Raw genomic sequence first — 19,513 nt, 5'->3', positions numbered from 1 at the left:
ATATATTGTTGAATTTGGTTTGCTAATGTTTTGTTGAGGACTTTTGCATCTATGTTCATCAGAGATATTGGCCTGTAATTTTCTTTTCTTGTAGTGTCTTTATCTGGTTCTGGTGGTCAGGGTAACCCTGGCCTCGTAAAATTAGTTTTGAAGTATTCTCTCCTCTTCCATTTTTTGGAAGAGTTTGAGAAGGATTGGTATTAATTCTTGTTTAAATATTTAGTAGAATTCACCAGTGAAACCATTTGTGTTGGGAGGTATTTGATTACTGATTCAATTTCCTTACTAGTAATCAGTCTGGATTCAGTATGTTTCTAGGAATCTATCCATTTCTTTCAGGTTGTCCAATATGTTGGCCTATAATTGTTCATAGTAGTCTCTTATGATCCTTTGTATTGTGTGGTATTGGTTGTGATTTCTCCTCTTTCATTTCTAATTTTATTCGAGTTCTCTTTTTTTCTTGATAAGTCTAGCTAAAGGTTTGTCTATTTTATCTTTGCAAAAAAAAACCCAGCTCTTTGTTTCATTGATACTTTCTTTTGTGTATAAGCTCCTTCCAGGGAGATAGCAGCAACCTTGAGTAGGCCAGAGAAAGAATGTGGAGCTATCATCTGCCAGCCTCCTGAGTCTCCAGGGAGGATCACATTCAGCCCCTAGGTACGTGCTAAATTAGAAGCTTTTAAAACATGCAAATAGGCATACCTCAGGCAGCAGCTTTTAAAGTATGCAAATAGCCCTCTTTGAGGGAAAGACTGGAAGATGGGTGTTTCTGTCTGCTCAGAGCTAGGAGTTTTAGGGGCCTGTCCCACACTTAGAAGTCTTAAAAGTTGGAGCATTAGATCTTGGGTCAAACCATTTACTCCTCAGGGAGAAGCTGGGAATTGTGAGTTCCCCCCTATTGTGCTAAGGGTGGGGTTTATAGTGAAAGTGTGTCTCAACCTTTCTTACCCATTTAATTGTGGATATTTTCTTATTCACTCAGTGTATAGGAGTCACTCGGGTAGCTCCTGGATTTCTGACAGCAAGAATTTCTCCGTGTGTATCTGTAGATTCAGTGTCACATTTGTGGGAGGAGGTGAGTTCAGGAACCTCCTACATCACCAGCTTGGACTGGACTCTTACTTCTTTTTCTTATTAAACCTTTTGTTCTGTACATTCCTCTCCCACTCATCTAAATTTCTTTTATCCTGTTATTTTTCCATAACCCTATTCAAAAAATAAAGTAGCTCTGCAACAGAGGACAGATTCTTTTCACTCTAGATGTTTTAAGTTAAAAATACCCTACACAGATTGTTTATATTCCTCTCACTCCTACTTTGGTTCCCTTTTATTCCCATATCACTTCTTCATTTAAAGAAATGTTACTGAGGTTTTAATTTTTATTTCTTCCCTGTCACCAAACTTCCATCCAAATACAGACATACTCTCTTTTCCTTTCCCCCTCTTATAGTCTTAACTAGTTTCTTCATCTATAAGGGATAGACTTGATAAATTCTGAAGTCCCAACTCTATTATGAATCCAAGAGATCTTCCTCCCAATGGAGAAATAATATTTTAATATGAAGGCTAGGCTTTCTGAATTAAAAACAATTATAATGAAAAATATGGGGAAAAAGCTCCTTAACTAAGCAACTTAGTATTATTGGAGAACAGTGGTGTCCTAAGCCAGAATTCTAACAAGAAAAATGAACAGTCTTTCGATCATTGTAAACCAAAATCTTCAGAAACCTTGCTAAAAGAAGTTAATGAAAAGAGTGTATCAGTGGCATTGAAAAAAACCTCTGAAATCCTTCAGGATATTGACTGTCTTCTATTAAACTCTAAAAGGTGAAATATGGAGTTATTACAATATATTATTAAACCTTGAGGATGTTATTTCAAGTGACTGGCAGAAAATTACTAGAAAGCCAAGAAATTATATATATGACTTCTGTACAATGATTATATGAGAAATGACATTTAACTTTGGAGATATTTTACCTAACTTGTAAATTTTAAAATATGTATTTTATTAATAAAGAACTTTTAAAAATTTGAACAATTTCTTATCTCAGATTTGAGAAAAAATTTTATAAAACTGTAGTTGTTGCTCTTTTGTCTTGTGGAGCATTCACTATTAATCAAGTTTTTTTCATTTTACTTATGCAGAATTGTGTACATTGATCATTTGCTATTTAGTCTCTCTACTCCAAGGATTTTTCAGTAGAACCAAGAAAAGAGAATTAGATCTTAAAAAAACAAAACGAAAAACCTTAATGTGGGCAATATTGCTTCAAGCTAAGAATCGAGCACTTTAGCTAAGACTAAATTTTATCTGGACTATCTCATGTACCAGATATTTTCATTTGTTTTGAACATCTCCAAAGATTTATGCTACAAAGTGTATGAAACCAAAAGAGGAATGAGCTCACCAAAAGTGCTATGTATTACACCTGTCTCTTGGGAAAGAACAAAACCATACATCTAAAAAGACTTCAAGATTATACCAGATATAATCAGAAATGTTCAAATTAACTTTTGATTTCTTGAAAAGACCAGTCTCTTCACATAAAAGAGAAGAAGCAACAGAGGAAACAACGAGAAAAATAGAGAGAGCAAAGTAAGCTGAGTGTAGTAGGTTAGGAGAGGTAATGTAAGCAATTTGAATGGGCACAATGCTCTCTTTAGCTCCTCTCACAATGGGCTCCCTGCCACCTTCAGGTCTCAGCACAAATATCCCTGCCTCAGAGGGGCCTCCCCCAGTTACTATTACATCACCATGTTTACTTCCTTTAGAGCACATATTTCAATCATCCAACTTCTTTGTGGTCTATATCCTCCACTAGAACTTGAGCTCCATTAAGTTATTTTATAGTCTTATTACCAAGCATAGTGCCTGGCATATTGAGAGCACTCAGTATGTATTGTGTAATGAACAGTCCCTGTGGGCAGCAGACTGTCCACAGAGAAACTAAGTTCTGTTTTGGTTGCAGGAAACCACCTATGTTGTCCCTAAATAACTCTAGAAAGCCTAGACTATAAGAAATGCACCCATGCTGCCATAAGGGTAATGCCAAACTGTTACTGCATTCAGACAGAAAAAATTTGTTCTTAACATGACTAAAAGCACCCAATATTGTGATTAATGTGTTCAGTAATATTTTTAATAAGCTTTTAAGCTGTGCAGGTAAAATATGTATAATTTCCTCCCTCAGTTGAGTCTTTCCCGGTGGCCAAGAACCAAAAGTGTGACAATCAATGAAAAGTTCTGTACAGAAACTAAGCCACACTTTAAGGTTCCGTGAAAGACCTACAAGTTTGCTTGAGATTGAAGATTCGGATTTTCTGTGGTCTCCTTCAACTATGTACTTAATATAATCCCATTGCCGGCCCTGCATTACATCCAACACTTGTTTTGAGAAACCAGGTAGGAGGGAGAAAGAAATTTTCCTCTTTGAGCCCCCGCTTTTCGCCCAGTGCTTACTAGAGCCACATGTCAAGCTCGATGTCTCCTTGGTACTCACAGAGCAGCCACCACTCCGAGGCAGGGAGTCGGGATGGGAACTGGCCACAGACCCACCAAACAAGCTGCACCTTGTCAGTCCAGTTAATCAGAGTCAAGCCACCTTTTATATTGTCTCTTTTTTCGACTCTTGGGCATTCAGTAGTAATGATTAAGCGTTCTAGCCTTCTCACTGCTGTCCACAAGAAAAAGCTGCCCCCAAAGTACACCGCACAGCGCCAAAGAGTAATTATCAAGAGCTCCCCAAGGGGGCGGTGGAGCGCCACAGTGGAGCGTCAGGTCCGCAAAGTCGCCGGGTCTTGCGGAGTGAAAAACTCTCTCCTACGCCCACCCTAAAGGATCCCGTGCAGGAAGTCGGAAACATCTCTACATCTCCGGGACAGCCGACGGCACCTCTGGGCAGAAGCCCGCGCGTCCCATATTCGGTGAGGTTAATTCGCGTCCCCGGCTTCCCGCCGCCGCGTGGGTGCGCTGTGGACGGCGCCGGCTAAGCCGAGAATGAATCCTCGGGGTCGAGAGAGAGAAACCAACAAGGCACTTTTCACTTCCCACCCGTCGTCCCAAATGTGTCCTTTTGGGGAGCACGACGGTAGGGGAACTCGAGGTACCCAACCCCTCGGCTTAAGAGCCCTCAAGCCGCGTTCCTGGCCGCTCAGAGTGGAACCAGTATCCCGGCGACCTCTCGGCCGGCGTCGCGGGCTGGAGCCGCTCAGGCCCGCGGCCAGCGTCTCTATGGCACCGACAGAAGAGGGAGTCGAGGGGCGGGGCCGCCGTTCGCGCGGCTGGCTTGCTTCAGGTGGGCGAGCAAACGGTGGGTGCGGCTGATCCTCAGCGAGGGACCGGGCGGGAGGGGGACTGTGTGGACGCCGCGAAACTGCGTCCTGAGGTGGCAGGCCGGAGGCGGGGACCACCTAGAAGATCCAGGTTCCCGATGGGGAAGGCGTGGAGGGGCGGCAGTCGCGTGGGACCCGAGAGCAGGCGGGGTGTGCTCGACAGACACTGGCCGGTGTCTCCGGGATCTGCGCGATCCCTGCACGGCCCTCCTGCTTCGTCGCGCCTTATAGATCCCATGGGCGTCAAGCCCTCGCCTAGGCTTCGCGCCCCTGGCGTTTCCCTGGCTCTGGGCGGGGTGCCGGGAATCTTGCCAGAGTTGCCCATTGCCACCTTACCAGCCACGAGGGCCCTTAAGGCGCCCAGGCCCCCGGCAGGCGTGATTGTGGAGATTGTAACTTGTTCCCTTCCCTGCAGACGCCGGGGCTTTCCACCTATTTTCTTAATCGACATTTTAAAAATTATTGAATCATGCCATCCTTAAGAAAGAATGACTTTGGGAATTTGCTAAGACTTGAAACATGTTGAAATTCAGAATCGTATGTATTTGTAATGGTCATAGGAAAGAAACATTTTATATACAGGTTACGAAAAGTGTCCGTGAAAGTGAGCAAGATTTGTGTTTTCTTTCTTTGCAAATGAGCTGAATTAGATTTGGCATCTGCTTTGAGTACTATAGCATTAAAGAAAGTAAATATATATTAAGTTTCACAGCAACTACAGTTCATTGAAGAGGACTTATTTGTAAAGCATAATAAAGGCAGTTTTCGGATTTTAGACGGTGCTTTTTCCTCAGGTTTTTGTAAATATTTGTGATGGGGTTTGCGGGGGGGAGAAGGGGGTGAAGCAGAAAAGGACATTTCTGTTGGGAATTTGCTACCTCTTATTTTTTGGTAGAAATAACGTCAGAGATTATTAACAAACAATGCATAACAGTGTGTAAAGTAACTGGCTAAGTATGTGTTTGTCGAGTTAAGGAAAGGGAGGATTACTACTAGGTATACTTTGAAGACCCCGTAGTTGATGGCATAGTACTCTTATGGGAATGGTGCGTGGCAGAGTTTGGCCATTGCCGAAAATGGCTCCCGCAAGTCAGAGAGAGACATTTATGATCTGGGTAACTGGCTGTTACGGCAGAAATCATTCCAAATAATATCTTCAGTTCACAGGCTGAGGATTGCTAACCTGCTTACCCCCTGTATTAGTATAATGAAATATTAAACACCTTGAGCACATTAACTTAATGCATGACAAGTTTAAGAAAATTGTAATTACTGCTCTTAATGAACTTGCCCAACAAAAGTGAATATGTAAAATAAAGGTATTTTACAGTTTAAGAGGTTCTGGAGTCCATTCTGTTTATGCGGGAGGAGCAGGAAGTAGAAAAAGGAAGCAGAGAGAAGAAAAATGGGACACTTAGGTGTTCTAGTCAGAGACAATAAATAAGAAGAAGTACACCTATTAAATTACTTTCTCATACTCAGAATCTACTCTAAATATCTGCACCAGTAGTTGGAGTGGAATAGATGTCGGAACTGTGTGTTTCTGGGACCATAATTATACCTTTCTTGAAAAGAGAAACTACTGTTTTAGCTATCCATGCTGCATAACAAATTACTGTACCCCAAAACTTAGAGGCTTAAAACAGTAAACAGTTATTATCTCACTGTACCTTTGGGCCAGCACTTTTGGAAGAGGCTTAGCTGGCTGGTTCTGCTCAGGGTCTCATGAAGTTGTAGTCCAGATGTTGGCAGTGCTGCAGGCATCTGCAGGCTTGACTAGGGCTGAAAGGATCTGCTTCTGAGTTCGCTCAGGTGAGCTTTTTGTTCGTCTCTCATTAAGCAAGCTGTTTAAACTTTCCATTTAAAGTGCATTTTGTGCTGCCCCATTATGTGTATCTCTTCCTATTCATAAACTACTACAGTATATAGACATTTGGAAAACAGTAAGTTTTTCTTTTCCACGTCGCTTTAAATTTGATCATCATTTAAATACTTTAAGTGATCTTTTCATGTTTCACTTTGCTCATGACACTTCATTAGCTACTCGATCCTTTTTGTTATCTGAACTCATCGAGTAAAACATTAGGTGAGTACATTTAAATGTATTTAGTGATGACAAAAATTGTTTAGTGAGTAAAAGAAGACGGATGTAATGAAATGGCTATATAGAGACATCATGCAATTTGCAGTTAGGTGTATAATGACCTTTTGTCTGCTTTCTAGGATGAGACTTGACAATAAATTTGCAATTAAATGCATATAGAAGCGTAGTTTGAGCGGCAAAGAGCTTTTCTGTTAGGCCTCTGTGTATACTGTGCCCAGCCTGCGTTCTCCTCACAACTTATCTACCTGACTGGCCTTCTTTCTTCTTAGGGCTAATTTACAGGCCACGGCTTACCAAAGGAGGGGATATTGCTCTGCGGCTCTACCCCTCTGGCTTGGTCATTAATTCAAGCTTTCTGTGTTCCAGTTCTCATCCAGCTAAGTGGATAATGATATTATTTTTGGTTCAAAGGAATATTTTATAAACTTTAAAATTATATGCACTGAGCCTTTAAACAAATTGACTTCTTTATCCATTCAGGTGTCAGATGTTTACTTTGCAAAGCAGAGACCTGATTCATGATGTGTGGAACTGTACATCTTAAGGTATATGGAAAGGATTCATGACCTTGGAGGTTTCTTTTACATTTTGGTCATATCTCTTGGTTGAAAGTATCTTGAACTCATTATTTCCTAATCCTGGAAGAATCTGTAGACTATAACTCAATCTTAGTGCTTTAGAGAACAATTTTCATTTTTCCAGATGACTAAGAATTTGAGGATGGTTTTAGATTCCATTGTCATTAACAAAATAGTTGTTCTCTGCAAAGCAAGTATTCTTCACACTAATAAAAAAACTTATAAAGGAACCTGCATAAGTTTATTTCATCTGGAGATACAGAAATCTTTCATACAGGCTTTTCATGTACCAACTAATACATAAATGTAAATACATTATTTTTATATTATACTATAAATTTGACTTGTGAGATTTGCATACAATTTTATTAATGTTTATTAATGTTATATATTCTAATATTTTATTAATATTTATAATGTTATAAATATGTTTCTGCATTTTTAAAAATTATACTTTTAAGAAGCTGAGTTTAGCATCATGGTCTGAGTTATTAATTACTTCTGACTTTTCAAAGGAGCTTCACTGGGTTTTGTTTTCATGATAGTAAGACATTAAAAATTTTTATGAAATCAAAGAAAAGGGAAAAAAAGTAATGATCACATGTAAGCCCACCAGTGAGAGACAAGCCAAATGAACAGACTTCCAGATTTTTTATGCATATGTACATATTTTTAACAAAAATGTAATATTTTACATATTATTTTTTAGGCTACCTTTAAAATTTTAATATCTATTGAGCATTTCCTATGTCAACAAATATGGGAATAAGTATTTTTTTAATGACTGCATAATTGTATGGAATTTATTTCACTAGTCCTGTATTTTGGACACATAGTTTCTAATTTTTCCTTATTATAAACAATGCTGTGCTGAACATCCATGTGTAACTCTTTGTATTTATCTAATTAGTTTCTTAGGATAATTTCCTAGAATTGGAAATCCTGAGTCAAGTGTTTGCTCATTTATTAATCATTTTTGATACATATTGTCAAATTGTCTGCTAGAAGAGTTATACCAATTTATAAACTGCTAATACTCTGAGTGATCGTTTCCCCACCACAAACAAATTATTAGCAATCTTTCGTCGATCTTACATTGAAATCTCATTGTTTTAAATTAAATTCAATTGATTACCAATAAAGCTGAAATCTTTTAATAGTTTTCTTTGACCGTTTGTATTTCTTCCTTTTCCAAATTGCCTTTTCATAGACATTGCCATGTTATTGTTGGGATACGTATTTTTTCTTCTTGTTAATTTTAAAAGCCCTTAGTAAAGTAGGGCTTCTAATCTTTCTCCATCATAAATGTTCAAAATTTCCTCCATTTATTAGTCTTTAATTTTGACATGCAGAAGTCTACATTTTTATATAGTCATGTCTATCAGTATTTTTAAATAATTTTGAGCTCCTCTCTAAAAGTATAGCTAGCTGGACTATGTAGAAGTCTGTTTACAAATTCATATAAATATCCCAAATTTGATAACCAAACTGATTACAAAAACTATCTGACCATGGAAAATTTTCAGGCATCCAGTCAATGAAACTGATTCCCCCTTTTTTTTTTTTTTTTTTTTTTTTTTTTTTTTTTTGCGGTACGCGGGCCTCTCTCTGTTGTGGCCTCTCCTGTTGCGGAGCACAGGCTCCGGACTTGCAGGCTCAGTGGCCATGGCTCATGGGCCCAGCCGCTCCGCAGTATGGGGGATCTTCCCGGACCGGGGCACGAACCCGTGTCCCCTGCATCGGCAGGCAGACTCTCAACAGCTGCGCCACCAGGGAAGCCCTTCCCTTTCTTAATTTAACCAGAGAAACGGTCTGCATTACAAAACTAATCCATGGGAATGTGACATTTTGAAATGTAAAATTGTTTGATTTAACAACTCTACCATATAAAACTGAGCATTGCACAGATGATCCAATCTCAGGTTTCTTCTGATGATTGACTATCCAATAATAGGCAATTAAACCCTTTTGTAACAGACCGATTACCATTGTGGACTGGTCATCCTGCTCAGTATAGTATATTTGCCAGATTCCTCAGCTAATGCATCTAGAAGGAGAAAGGCGCCCACCTTCTACTATATAGGCTGAAAAGGCCAAATACTATCTTTTCCAACCTCCCTTGCAACTAGGGAACGGCCATGTGACCTAGGCCCAGCCAATGCCCAACTCCAAATTTTGAGAGCAAAGAAACAAATATGCCAAGAATCTTTTATGACAGCAGCAGATAGGGCAGTACTAGCAGCAATGCCAATGATAATATCTGGTGATGGGTCAGGCAGTGTAAGCTGGGCTCAGGGGCAGAGAGGTCTTCACCACAGGTGTCTGGTGTCATTTTCACTGAGGTGCTTGAGGCAGAGTTTGAAGCCTGGTTCTTGAAACCTGGCAAGTCTGTGATTTCCCAATATCCTTTTAATGGTTTTTGCTTTTACTTAGAGTGCTTTCTCTTCCGTGCACTTAAGAACCCTAACTGACACAGGATCTGAGTGAAATAATTGTTCCTTACCAATTTGGAATTATACATACATTTCTGCCTTCCCCAAACACACACTTGACCTGTCTCAGACTTTGCATTTACCTTTCAGTACTCATATTACTCTGCTTTTGCAAGTTTATTGGCATTTACTCTTTCGAATGCCAATCTGAACATGTTTTGTGAAGTTGCTAAAAGAAAATCCCTTTTATGATTTTAATGAGAGTTACACTAAATTTATAGATTAATTTGAGGAGGATAATACCATCCATGTTGTCTTCTTCCTCAGTAAAATGGTCTGGCTCTTGTATCAGTAAAGTTCCATCAAAGGAGCAGAACTACTTTGCGTGCTAAGGAATAAGAAGTTTAGACCTGTAATCGTGGGGCTCGGAGGGCAGGCGCTGCAGGCCGTTGCCTCTGAGTCTGTTTTTGAACCTGAAGCTGCAGTAAGTCGGGAGGGGAAGGTAGATGTGGATGAGAACAAGGACAGAATGGAACCTGCACTGGCCTCTCACCAAATCCAGTTTTGATGCTGTGGGTGACCTGCAGGAGAGGCTGGCACTCTTGACATTGGGGCTGCACATGCAGGCCCGGGATTTGGAGAAGCTGAAGGAAGATATGGTGAAGGCTGAAGGAGCTGCAGGCCTAGCTGCTTGCTCATGCCAGCAAGGTGAGCTGACAGATCAGCAGCAAGACGTGCGAGCTCCATGGTGCGTCTGGCGCCAACCTTTAGAGTTAAAAAACGTGGCTGCTGCTTCACTTCTGCCTTCCAAGTCCCATGTACAGTGTCTCCTGTAGCCAGCACTACAAAGAACTATAAAAGGAAGGGGATTCTGGGAAATGTCCTTCCAACTTAGCTGCGTTAACATGGCACAAAGCCACCAGAGCTCTAAATAGCTGATTGATAAAGTACAGTTTTGTCATTTTCTTCACATGCATTACCTATTTAGTTTATTCCTTGATATTTGAATTTTCATTACTGTTGTGAACGTTCATTTTCCTGTATTTTCCCCTTATGATTATTGCTGGTATATTAATAATTTATCTCGAATTAGCCGCCTTTTGCAACTTAAATTCTAACAATTTTCAATTTATTCTCTTGGAAAGGCAGTCATTTCACTTACAAACTAATGTAATTGTTTTCTTCCTGATAAGGTAATGATACATTTTCTCTCTCCCTCCCTCTATCCCTTCCTTGCCTCATTACATTGATTAATAAAACTGCCAGAACAATATTATAATAGCTGTACTGTTTTCTTGGTTTTCATTCATTTTGGCTTCTTATAACCTAGCAGTTCTTAATGTTTAGTGAACATAAGAATTACCTGGTATTCGCACTTGCTAAAAATGGAGATTTCCAGGAACACACGCTACATTTTACTAAATGCCATTTAATCATTTAATAGGCAATACCTGGTGGATAACAGATACAGTGTATGATGATTTTTATTTAATTCATTCAATAAATACTTGTTGAGCATCCACTGTGTGCTAAAAGATAGTGGTGAACAGATAGACAAAGTCTGCTCTCTGAGCTTTTGTTTTCTTTTCTGAAATGTTTACAGAGCATAAACACTTGAAAAGTAGACAAGTCTTTTGGCTCTAACAGAATTATTTTCACCACCATTTAAGCTTAGTTTCTTCGAGCTAATTAGATCACTATTTTTCTTTTAAGCAGTTTAAAAGTGATGAATTATATATTGCATTGTGGTCAGAGAATTTGGCCTGAACATTTCCACTTTTTAGATTTTGTTGAAGTTTTTCTTGTAAATGAGTAAATGTGTAATTAAATTTTATAAATGAGCCAGAGACATTTGGAAATAATGTGTATTCTATGTAATATACACAGTTTTAGACCTGTATATGAAATAAAATTTGTAATTAAATTATTCAGACTATCTTTTTTTTGCTACTTGACCTAATTCATGTAAGCACAATTTGACATGTAAGCATCTTCTTATATAACTTTACTGTGACTTGAATACTTTATCCCTTTTAGTCCCACTAAGTCTTTTGCCATAAATTTTTTTTTAATTAATTTTATTTATTTATTTATTTATTTTTGGCTGCGTTGGGTCTTCGTTTCTGTGCATGGGCTTTCTCCAGTTGCGGCGAGCGGGGGCCACTCTTCATCACGGTGTGCGGGCCTCTCACAGTTGTGGCCTCTCCCGTTGCGGAGCACAGGCTCCAGACACGCAGGCTCGGTAGTTGTGGCTCATGGGCCTAGCCGCTCTGCGGCATGTTGGATCTTCCTGGACCGGGGCACGAACCCGTGTCCCCTGCACTGGCAGGCGGACTCTTAACCACTGTGCCACCAGGGAAGCCCCCATAAATTGTGTTTGATGGTAGTATTACCACAGCTGCTTAATTTTGTTTGTGTTTTCTAGGTATGTATTTTCTCATCTCTTTATTTTCCGTGTTGCTGAGACTTTTGGTTTGAGATGTTTTCTTATGAACAGTAACTTGGGAGATGTTGACTTCTGTTCCAATCTGTCTCTTTATAGAGAAATTTAATACATTCACATATATTATAGTATTTGTGTTTGATGTGTTTGTTTCCTTTTTTATTTTTTTGGTGGGTGGGGGTGGGAGTAAAGTTTTCTTCTTCATTTTTTTCCTCTTCTGTTTTGCTATATTGAGCAAGTTTTCTGTATTCCTCTCTTCTTCCCCTAGAAATTTAGAAGTGCTGCTCCTTATTTTTTCCCCAGAAATCATATATAAAAGTGTTATAATTTCTAAGACAAAAATCTTAAAATTTGCAGTTGTCACATAGGGGCCATAATTTAGTTGTTTAGAACCCTACTGTCATAGTCCTGTTCTCCCAGAGCTCTGTAATTGTTGTCCCACAATATTTGGTGTTGGTGTTAATCACATTCTCTTTCTTTTGCAGATAACCATTGTTGTTGATGATGATGTTTTTTTTGGACGTGGAAACTCTTAAGGATTTTCTTTTTACTTTTTGAATTTGTTTTTTCTTTCAGTGCCCAACTCTTTGTCCTTTTTTTCTCCCTCAAGCTTTGGGAAAATTCTTTGAAAGTATTTTTACTCACTAATTCTGTTTTTTGAAGCATTCATTTTACTATGCATTGCTTCTATTGACTCTTTTATTTGGGCCATCAGGTTTTTTTATCCCCATAATCTCTTTCTTGTTTTCAGATTGCTCCTTTTACATGAAAGGCTGTTACTGTTACTGACAATAAAATATTTTCCCTAACTTTTTAACATCCTTATTGGAGTATAATTGGCATGTAATAAACTGTACATATTTAAAGTGTGCGATCTGATATGTTTTGATGTGGGTATGAGACTATGAACCCTGAAACTGTTACCACAATCAAGATAATGAACGTATCTGTCCCTCCAGTTTCCTTATGCTCCTTTTTAATCCTTCCTGCCCCTCCGGTCTCCATGCAACCACTGATCTGCTTTCTGTCACTTAGATTAGTTTGTATTTTCTAGAATTGTATATAAATGGAATCATACTATGTACTCTTTTAAAAAAATATTTCTAAATGAAAATTTCAAACATAAAAGGAGTATAATGAACTACAGTATATCCATTACCTAAATTTAACAATTATAACGTTTTCATATACTTGCTTCAATTATTTACTTTTTAAAAATAGACTTAATTTTTTTTTTATATATATAGCAGTTTTAGGTTTACGGAAAAATGGAGCAGAGTAGAGAGTGTTCCCATATATTCCTTCTACCTCTGCACACGTTTATCCCTGTTAACTTTTTGCATGAGTGTGGCACATTTGTTACAATTAATGAACCAATGTTGATACATTATTATTGACTAAAGTCCATAGTTTACATTAGGGTTCATTCTTTGTGTTATACAGTTCTATGGGTTTTGACTATGTAATTTTTTTTTTTTGGTCTGATTTAGTGTTATTTTAAGGTTCATTCATGTTTTTGTATGATTCACGTTTTGGTTTCTTTTTATTTCTTTTTTTCCACATTTTGTTTATCCAGTTGGGTTGTTTCCAGTTTGGAGCTAATGTAAAGAAAGCTGCTATGAGCATTGATGTGCACGTCTTTGATGTGCAAGTCTTTGTGCAGATGTTTGCTCTCATTTCTCATAGGTAAATACCTAGGAATGGAATGACTGAGTCGTATGGCAGGAGTATGTTCAACTTTTTCAGAAACTGGAAAGTTGTATCATTTTACATTTCCACCAGCAGTGTATGAGAGTTCTGGTTGCTCCACATCTTGTCAACATTTGGAATGGTCAGTCTTAAATTTTAGCAGTTCTAATAGTTATGTTTGGAATCTCATTGTGGTTTTAGTTTCCATTTCCCTAATAATGAATGATGTTGAACATATTTCATGTGCTTCTTGACCATCTGTATATCATCTTTGTAAAGTACCTTTTCAGATCTTTCACCCAACTTTGTATCAGTCTGTTTTTCTGTTATCATGTTTTGAGAATTCTTTGTTCTGTGTACAAATCCTTTATCAAATATGAGATATGCAAATATTTTCTCCCAGTCTGTGTCTTGTCTTTTCATTGTCTTTCAAAGAACAGAAGTTCTTAACTTTGATGAAGTTCAGTATATCAACTTTTTAAAACAGATGGAGCTTTTGATACTGACACTAAGAACTCTTTGTATAACCCAAGGACAAAAATATTCTCCTGTGTTTTCTTCCAGAAGTTTTACAGTTTTGTTTTACTTTTAGGTCTGTGATCCATTTTGAGTTAATTTTTGTACAGGGAGGAAGGTATGGATTGAGGTTCAATATTTTTGCATATGGCTATCCAATTGTTCCAGCACCATTTGTTGAAAGGAATATCTTTTCTCCATTGACTTTCCTTTGCATGTTTGTCAAATAATCAATTGACCATTATGTGTGGATCTATTTGTGATCCCACTCTCTATTCTGTTGCATTGATATATTTGCCCATCTTCATAACAATACCACATTCTTCATTACTGTAGCTTTATAATAAGACTTGAAACCAGATGGTGTAAGTCCTTCAACTTAGTTCTTTTTTAAAGGCGTTTTCCTATTCTAGGTCTTTTGCATTTCCCTTTAAATTTTAGGATATATACAATGAGCTATGTATAGTTTTTATTACAGAATGGAGGTTGAATCATTCTCAATAAATCATTTAGTTATTCTTTAAGTCTCAGAACTAAAACAAAACAATACAAAAACTTCAGGTATCACACAATGTAGATAACTTTAACTAGATAAGTGATTTCAATATTCTATGCCAGGCAAGCACTCAGAATTATCATTGCCTTTTTATGTCAGTTAAGGTTCTTTGGTTAGAGGTAACAGAAAGGAAAAGGGGACTTATTGGGAAAATCCTGAGGTAGCTCATGGAAGGTGAAAGGTGAGCTGCAGGAACCAGGGCAGCTCTGAGAACCTTAGAAATTGGACCTGAGGACTTGATGTCCTTATACTTCTTTTTTCCTAGGCTGTTCCATGTAGTGGAGTCCATGGTCTGTAAGAAGAAAATGAACTTTCCCCATCAGCTCCACTAGGAAAAATTCTGGAAAGGAGTCTGATTGGCCCAGCTGGGGTCACCTTCATAAGCAGAGTAATCACTGCTAATCACTACTATAAAATTATTACTAATTAGTAATTGCTTGTTAATCACTACTATTAATAAGGGAGACAGGGAATTCTAATTGGTCAGCTCCAGAGTTTGGGTATTTTGATGAGCAGTTTTCCCAAAGGAAGTGGATGCTGTTATCAGAAAAAGTATGGAAAGCAGTTGCTGGGTACACAGACGCAATGGATCCCCACTAATATGTAGTACACATTGCTGAAAGAAAGAACTATTTGATGACCTCAAAGTAGTAGATTAGTCAGTGGGCTTTCTTAAATTTCCCTTGATACATGCTACCATCTAAACTGTTGTTCCTACAAAGCTAATCTGTTCTCTTTGGGCCACATGGCATTTTATATATAAATGTAAGAAATACCATTTGTTTTAATACTTGAAAGTTGCTAAGAGAGTATATCGTAAATGTTCTCATCACACTTACACAAAGGTAACCATGTTAAGTCATGAATGTGTTAACTAACCTTATTGTGGTGATCATTTCACAATACATATGTATATCAAATTGTCATGTTGTGTAAGATAAACTTACACAGTGCTATGTACCAGTTATATCTCAATAAAGCTGGAAAAAATAAAATGAAATTACTGATAACAGTTAAAGAAAAAAAGAAATACCAGTTTTTACAACTTGGTTTTATACTTGTAAAATTATTCTTGATATTGTTTTGTTTATATATTATATGGCAGCCCATAATCTTCATTTTCTCTGCTTTCTATTTTAGGGTGACTGGGAATGTAAACAAGAATAAGCTGTTTGTTTCCTGATGGCTTTTAGCATATACTGACATACCATTTGTGATGGCATCCGAGACTGAGAAGACCCATGCTTTACTCCAGTCTTGTAGCACTGAATCTCTTATTTCCAGCCTTGGTCTGGGCATTTTCTGTCTAGTAGCTGACAGACTTCTTCAGTTTTCCATAATTCAACAAAATGACTGGCTTCGTGCACTCTCAGATAATTCAGTACATTGCGTGATTGGCATGTGGTCATGGGCAATAGTCATTGGAATCAAGAAGAAGACTGACATTGGAGAAATCGTTTTAGCTGGATTTTTAGCCTCTGTTATTGATATAGACCACTTTTTTCTAGCTGGATCCCTATCTTTAAAGGTAAGAAACCTATATGTTTAATTTTTCTGGTCTTTCATTTTTTTTAACATCATTTTATTTATCTTCACAGCATCATTCTACTTAGAGCTAGAGAGCATTAGCCTTATTTTAAAACAGGAAAGCCCATTCTTCCAACTTTTTTGAGCACCGAGTACTTCCCTGAGGGCACAGACATGTTGCTGACCACATTATATGGCATCACAAAGTGCCATGATGCACCCAGAGCAAGGGCTCACTAATTGTACCTAAGACGTTCCATTCTGGCTTTGCAGAGGATGTGTTTAACCAAGTCTTTTTTTTTTTTTAATTGAAGTATAGTTAATTTACAATGTTGTGTTAATTTCTGCTGTACAGCAAAGTGGTTCAGTTATATGTATATATACATTCTTTTTTCTAATATTTTTTCCATTATGGTTTATCATAGGATATTGAATAGAGTTCCCTGTGCTATATAGTAGGATATTGTTGTTTATCCATTACCCAAGTCTTGAAGGAAAGATTAGCTAACTGCTTTAAGGTAATGGGGGTCATTCTCAAGGCCATCCTAGTCCTTTTTGTATCAGGGTTCTTTCTTTAGGACACACTTAAAATTTTCCCCTATTCTTCATGTTTTACAGTTAATATTAAGCTCCTATGTGCTTTGTAACAGCTGAATAGCTTTAAGATGATTCCTAGGCCTGGGGAATGACTGTAATGGATTCATTCATTCCTCAAGTCCCTCTTGAGGCCAAGGTGTGCATTTCAGCAGGCTGATCAGGACACAGTCCCTGGTGGAGAAATTGAGGAATTTCATTGAGGCTTTAGGGGTATAGCTTATACAGTGACCTATTAGTATTGAAAATGCACTAAGCCTAAAATGGCAGTTCAGATAATATTTTCTAAGTGTCAACAGATTTACCTACTGTTTGTGTAGTTATGATCTATAAACACTTCAGGAAAGAAATACAAACTTGTAGAGCAAGGACTTAGCTTTGTTCACCACTGGCTAGAACGCTGTCTGGCTTACCTAGTAGGTGTTCAGTAAACGTGTTGAATGAATAAGAAAAGATCTTTTGTTCTTCCTAGTATGTGTCAAGTCCCGCACCAGGTACTTCTCAGAGATTGTCTCACTTATTTAGAAATTTAATCAGTAAGGAATCAGTAATTCCTGATTAAAGACAAATTTTAACTTTTTTTTTTTTTTTTTTTTTTGCTATAAGTGGAGGCAGCATAACATTGATGTTTAAGATTGGAATCAGAAGACCAGAGTTTAAATCCTAGTATATGGTCTCAGCAGAGCACTTTTCTTCCTTAAGTCTCAATTTTGTCATCTCTAAAATGTGGATTGTAACGTTACTTCCCTCATAGGGTTGTTGTGAGGATTAAATGAGTATGTTAAGTGACACACCCTGGCAAATAGTTGGTAAAAAGTGTGATTTAGGAGAGCTGCCAAGATGGTGGAGTAGAAAGACCCTGAACTCACCTCTCACGAGCACACCAAAATCACAACTATCTGCAGAACAACCATCTACGAAAAAGACTGGAACTTACCAGAAAAGATCTTCTACAGCTAAAGACATACAGAAGGAACCACAACGAGATGGGCAGGAGGGGCAGACTCCTGATACAATTAAATCCCATACCCCCTGGGTGGGTGACCCACAAACTGGAGAATAGTTATACTGCAGAGGTTCTCCCACAGGAGTAAGAGTTCTGAACCCCACGGCAGGCTTCCCAGCCTGGAGGTCTGGCACCGGGAAGACAAGCCCCCAGAGCATTTGGCTTTGACGCCAGCAGGGTTTAATTGCAGGAGCCTCACAAGACTGGGGGAAAGAGACTTCACACTTAAAGGGTGCACACAAAATCCCATGTGCACTGGGACCCAGAGCAAAAACGTTAATTTGATAGGAGCCTGGGCCAGACCTACTTGCTGGTCTTGGAGAGTCTCCTGGAGAGACGGGGCAGCTATGGCTCAACCTGGAGACATAGACATTGGTGGCAGAGATATTGGGAAATATTCAAACGTGTAAATACTGCTGCTGGGGGCTGCCATCTTAGCTCATTAGTGCCAAAACCTGGCCCCACCCAACAGCCTGTAGGCGCCAATGATGCCTCAGGCCAAACAACTAACTGGGTGGGGAATAGCCCCACCCATTAGCAGAAAGTCTGCCTAAAGATTTCTGACCCAGACACACCGCTAGACATGGCCCTTCCCACTAGAGCCAAGACCCACCTCTACCCACCAGTGGGCAGGCAACAGCCCTTCCCACCAGGAAGCCTTTACTAGTCTCTAGACTAGCCTCACCCACCAGGGGGCAGACACCAGTAGTAGAAAAATACATTCCTTCAGGCTGCAGACCAAGCCTGCCAACAGCAAGCCAGACCTGACCCTGAGACAAGCTGGGCCCTGGCCCTGCCCACTAGCATGCCAATGCAATCTTTGGGACACTCCACACACTATACCCAACTGTGTCAGGAACTGCCCCCCACCCCCCCACCAGCCAATGATATGAAACGAGCTTTGGGATCCCTGGGCCCTGCAGTCAGACCAGGAATGAGCTCTGCCTGCCAGTAGTCCAGCACTAACCTCAGGACCTAGCTTCACCTGCCAGTGGGTAGGCAATAGCCCCAGAGTCTTTGGGACCCTGACTCCGCTCAGCAGTAAGCCAACACTAGCCGCGGGGCCCCATAGAATTCTGCAACCAGCTGCCTCATGACCAGGCCCCACTAAACAGCAGCCAGCAGCATCCACACAAAACAGTGCCTGGCAACCGACTGGACTAAGAGCCAACCAAGCCTACCAGGCCACCCACATAGCCCAACACAAAAGAAGGACCCACACAGCCCTCTTAGGGGGACCCCTAGACCATATAGCTTGGGTGATGAGAGGGGAGTGCACTGCTGGGATGCATAGGATGTCTCCTACAAAAGGCTACTTCTCCAAAGTTGAGAAATGTAACTAACCTACCACATACACAAAAATACAAATAGTAATCTATGACAGAATGAAGCAGCAGAGGAATATGTTTCAGATGAAGGAACAAGATAAAAACCCAGAAGAACTAAGTGAAGTGGAGTAGGCTATCTACCTGAGAAGGTTCAGAGTAATGATTGTAAAGATGATCAAAGAACTCAGGAGGAGAATGGATGCACGGAGTGAAAAGTTAGAAGTTTTTAACAAAGAGTTAGAAAATATAAAGAAAAACCAAACAGAAATGAAGAATACAATAATTGAAATGAAAAATGCAGTAGAGGGCTTCCCTGGTGGCGCAGTGGTTGCGCGTCCGCCTGCCGATGCAGGGGAACCGGGTTCGCGCCCCGGTCTGGGAGGATCCCACATGCCGCGGAGCGGC

The 19,513-nt window shown here is 39.2% G+C and overlaps 2 protein-coding genes across 5 annotated transcripts in view; both read left to right on the top strand.

Moving 5' to 3' along the window:
* The window catches only part of C8H5orf34 (chromosome 8 C5orf34 homolog), a 33,652-nt gene extending 31,815 nt beyond the window's left edge, over positions 1-1,837 (top strand). Inside the window, exon 13 of the mRNA XM_024119574.3 lies at positions 1,638-1,837. Within this exon, the coding sequence (XP_023975342.2) occupies positions 1,638-1,831 (194 nt within the window). The 3' untranslated portion in view covers positions 1,832-1,837. The remainder of the gene's footprint in view (positions 1-1,637) is intronic.
* Positions 1,838-3,751: 1,914 nt separating this feature from the next.
* TMEM267 (transmembrane protein 267) overlaps positions 3,752-19,513 on the top strand; it is a 39,838-nt gene continuing 24,076 nt past the window's right edge. The window contains exons 1-4 of one of the 4 annotated variants that reach the window (XM_055086545.1): positions 4,267-4,313; positions 6,920-6,984; positions 13,579-13,723; positions 15,794-16,181. In XM_055086545.1, the coding sequence (XP_054942520.1) occupies positions 15,870-16,181 (312 nt within the window). In that variant the 5' untranslated portion in view covers positions 4,267-4,313; positions 6,920-6,984; positions 13,579-13,723; positions 15,794-15,869. Of the gene's footprint in view, positions 3,928-4,266; positions 4,314-6,775; positions 6,985-13,558; positions 13,724-15,793; positions 16,182-19,513 lie in introns of those variants that run through there. The other 3 variants (XM_024127943.3, XM_024127978.3, XM_028492892.2) reach the window with 3 other exon arrangements.

Source organism: Physeter macrocephalus, chromosome 8 (genome assembly GCF_002837175.3).
Source record: "Physeter macrocephalus isolate SW-GA chromosome 8, ASM283717v5, whole genome shotgun sequence".
Classification (NCBI taxonomy): Eukaryota; Metazoa; Chordata; class Mammalia; order Artiodactyla; family Physeteridae; genus Physeter; species Physeter macrocephalus.
This window is presented reverse-complemented; position numbering and strand designations above follow the sequence as displayed.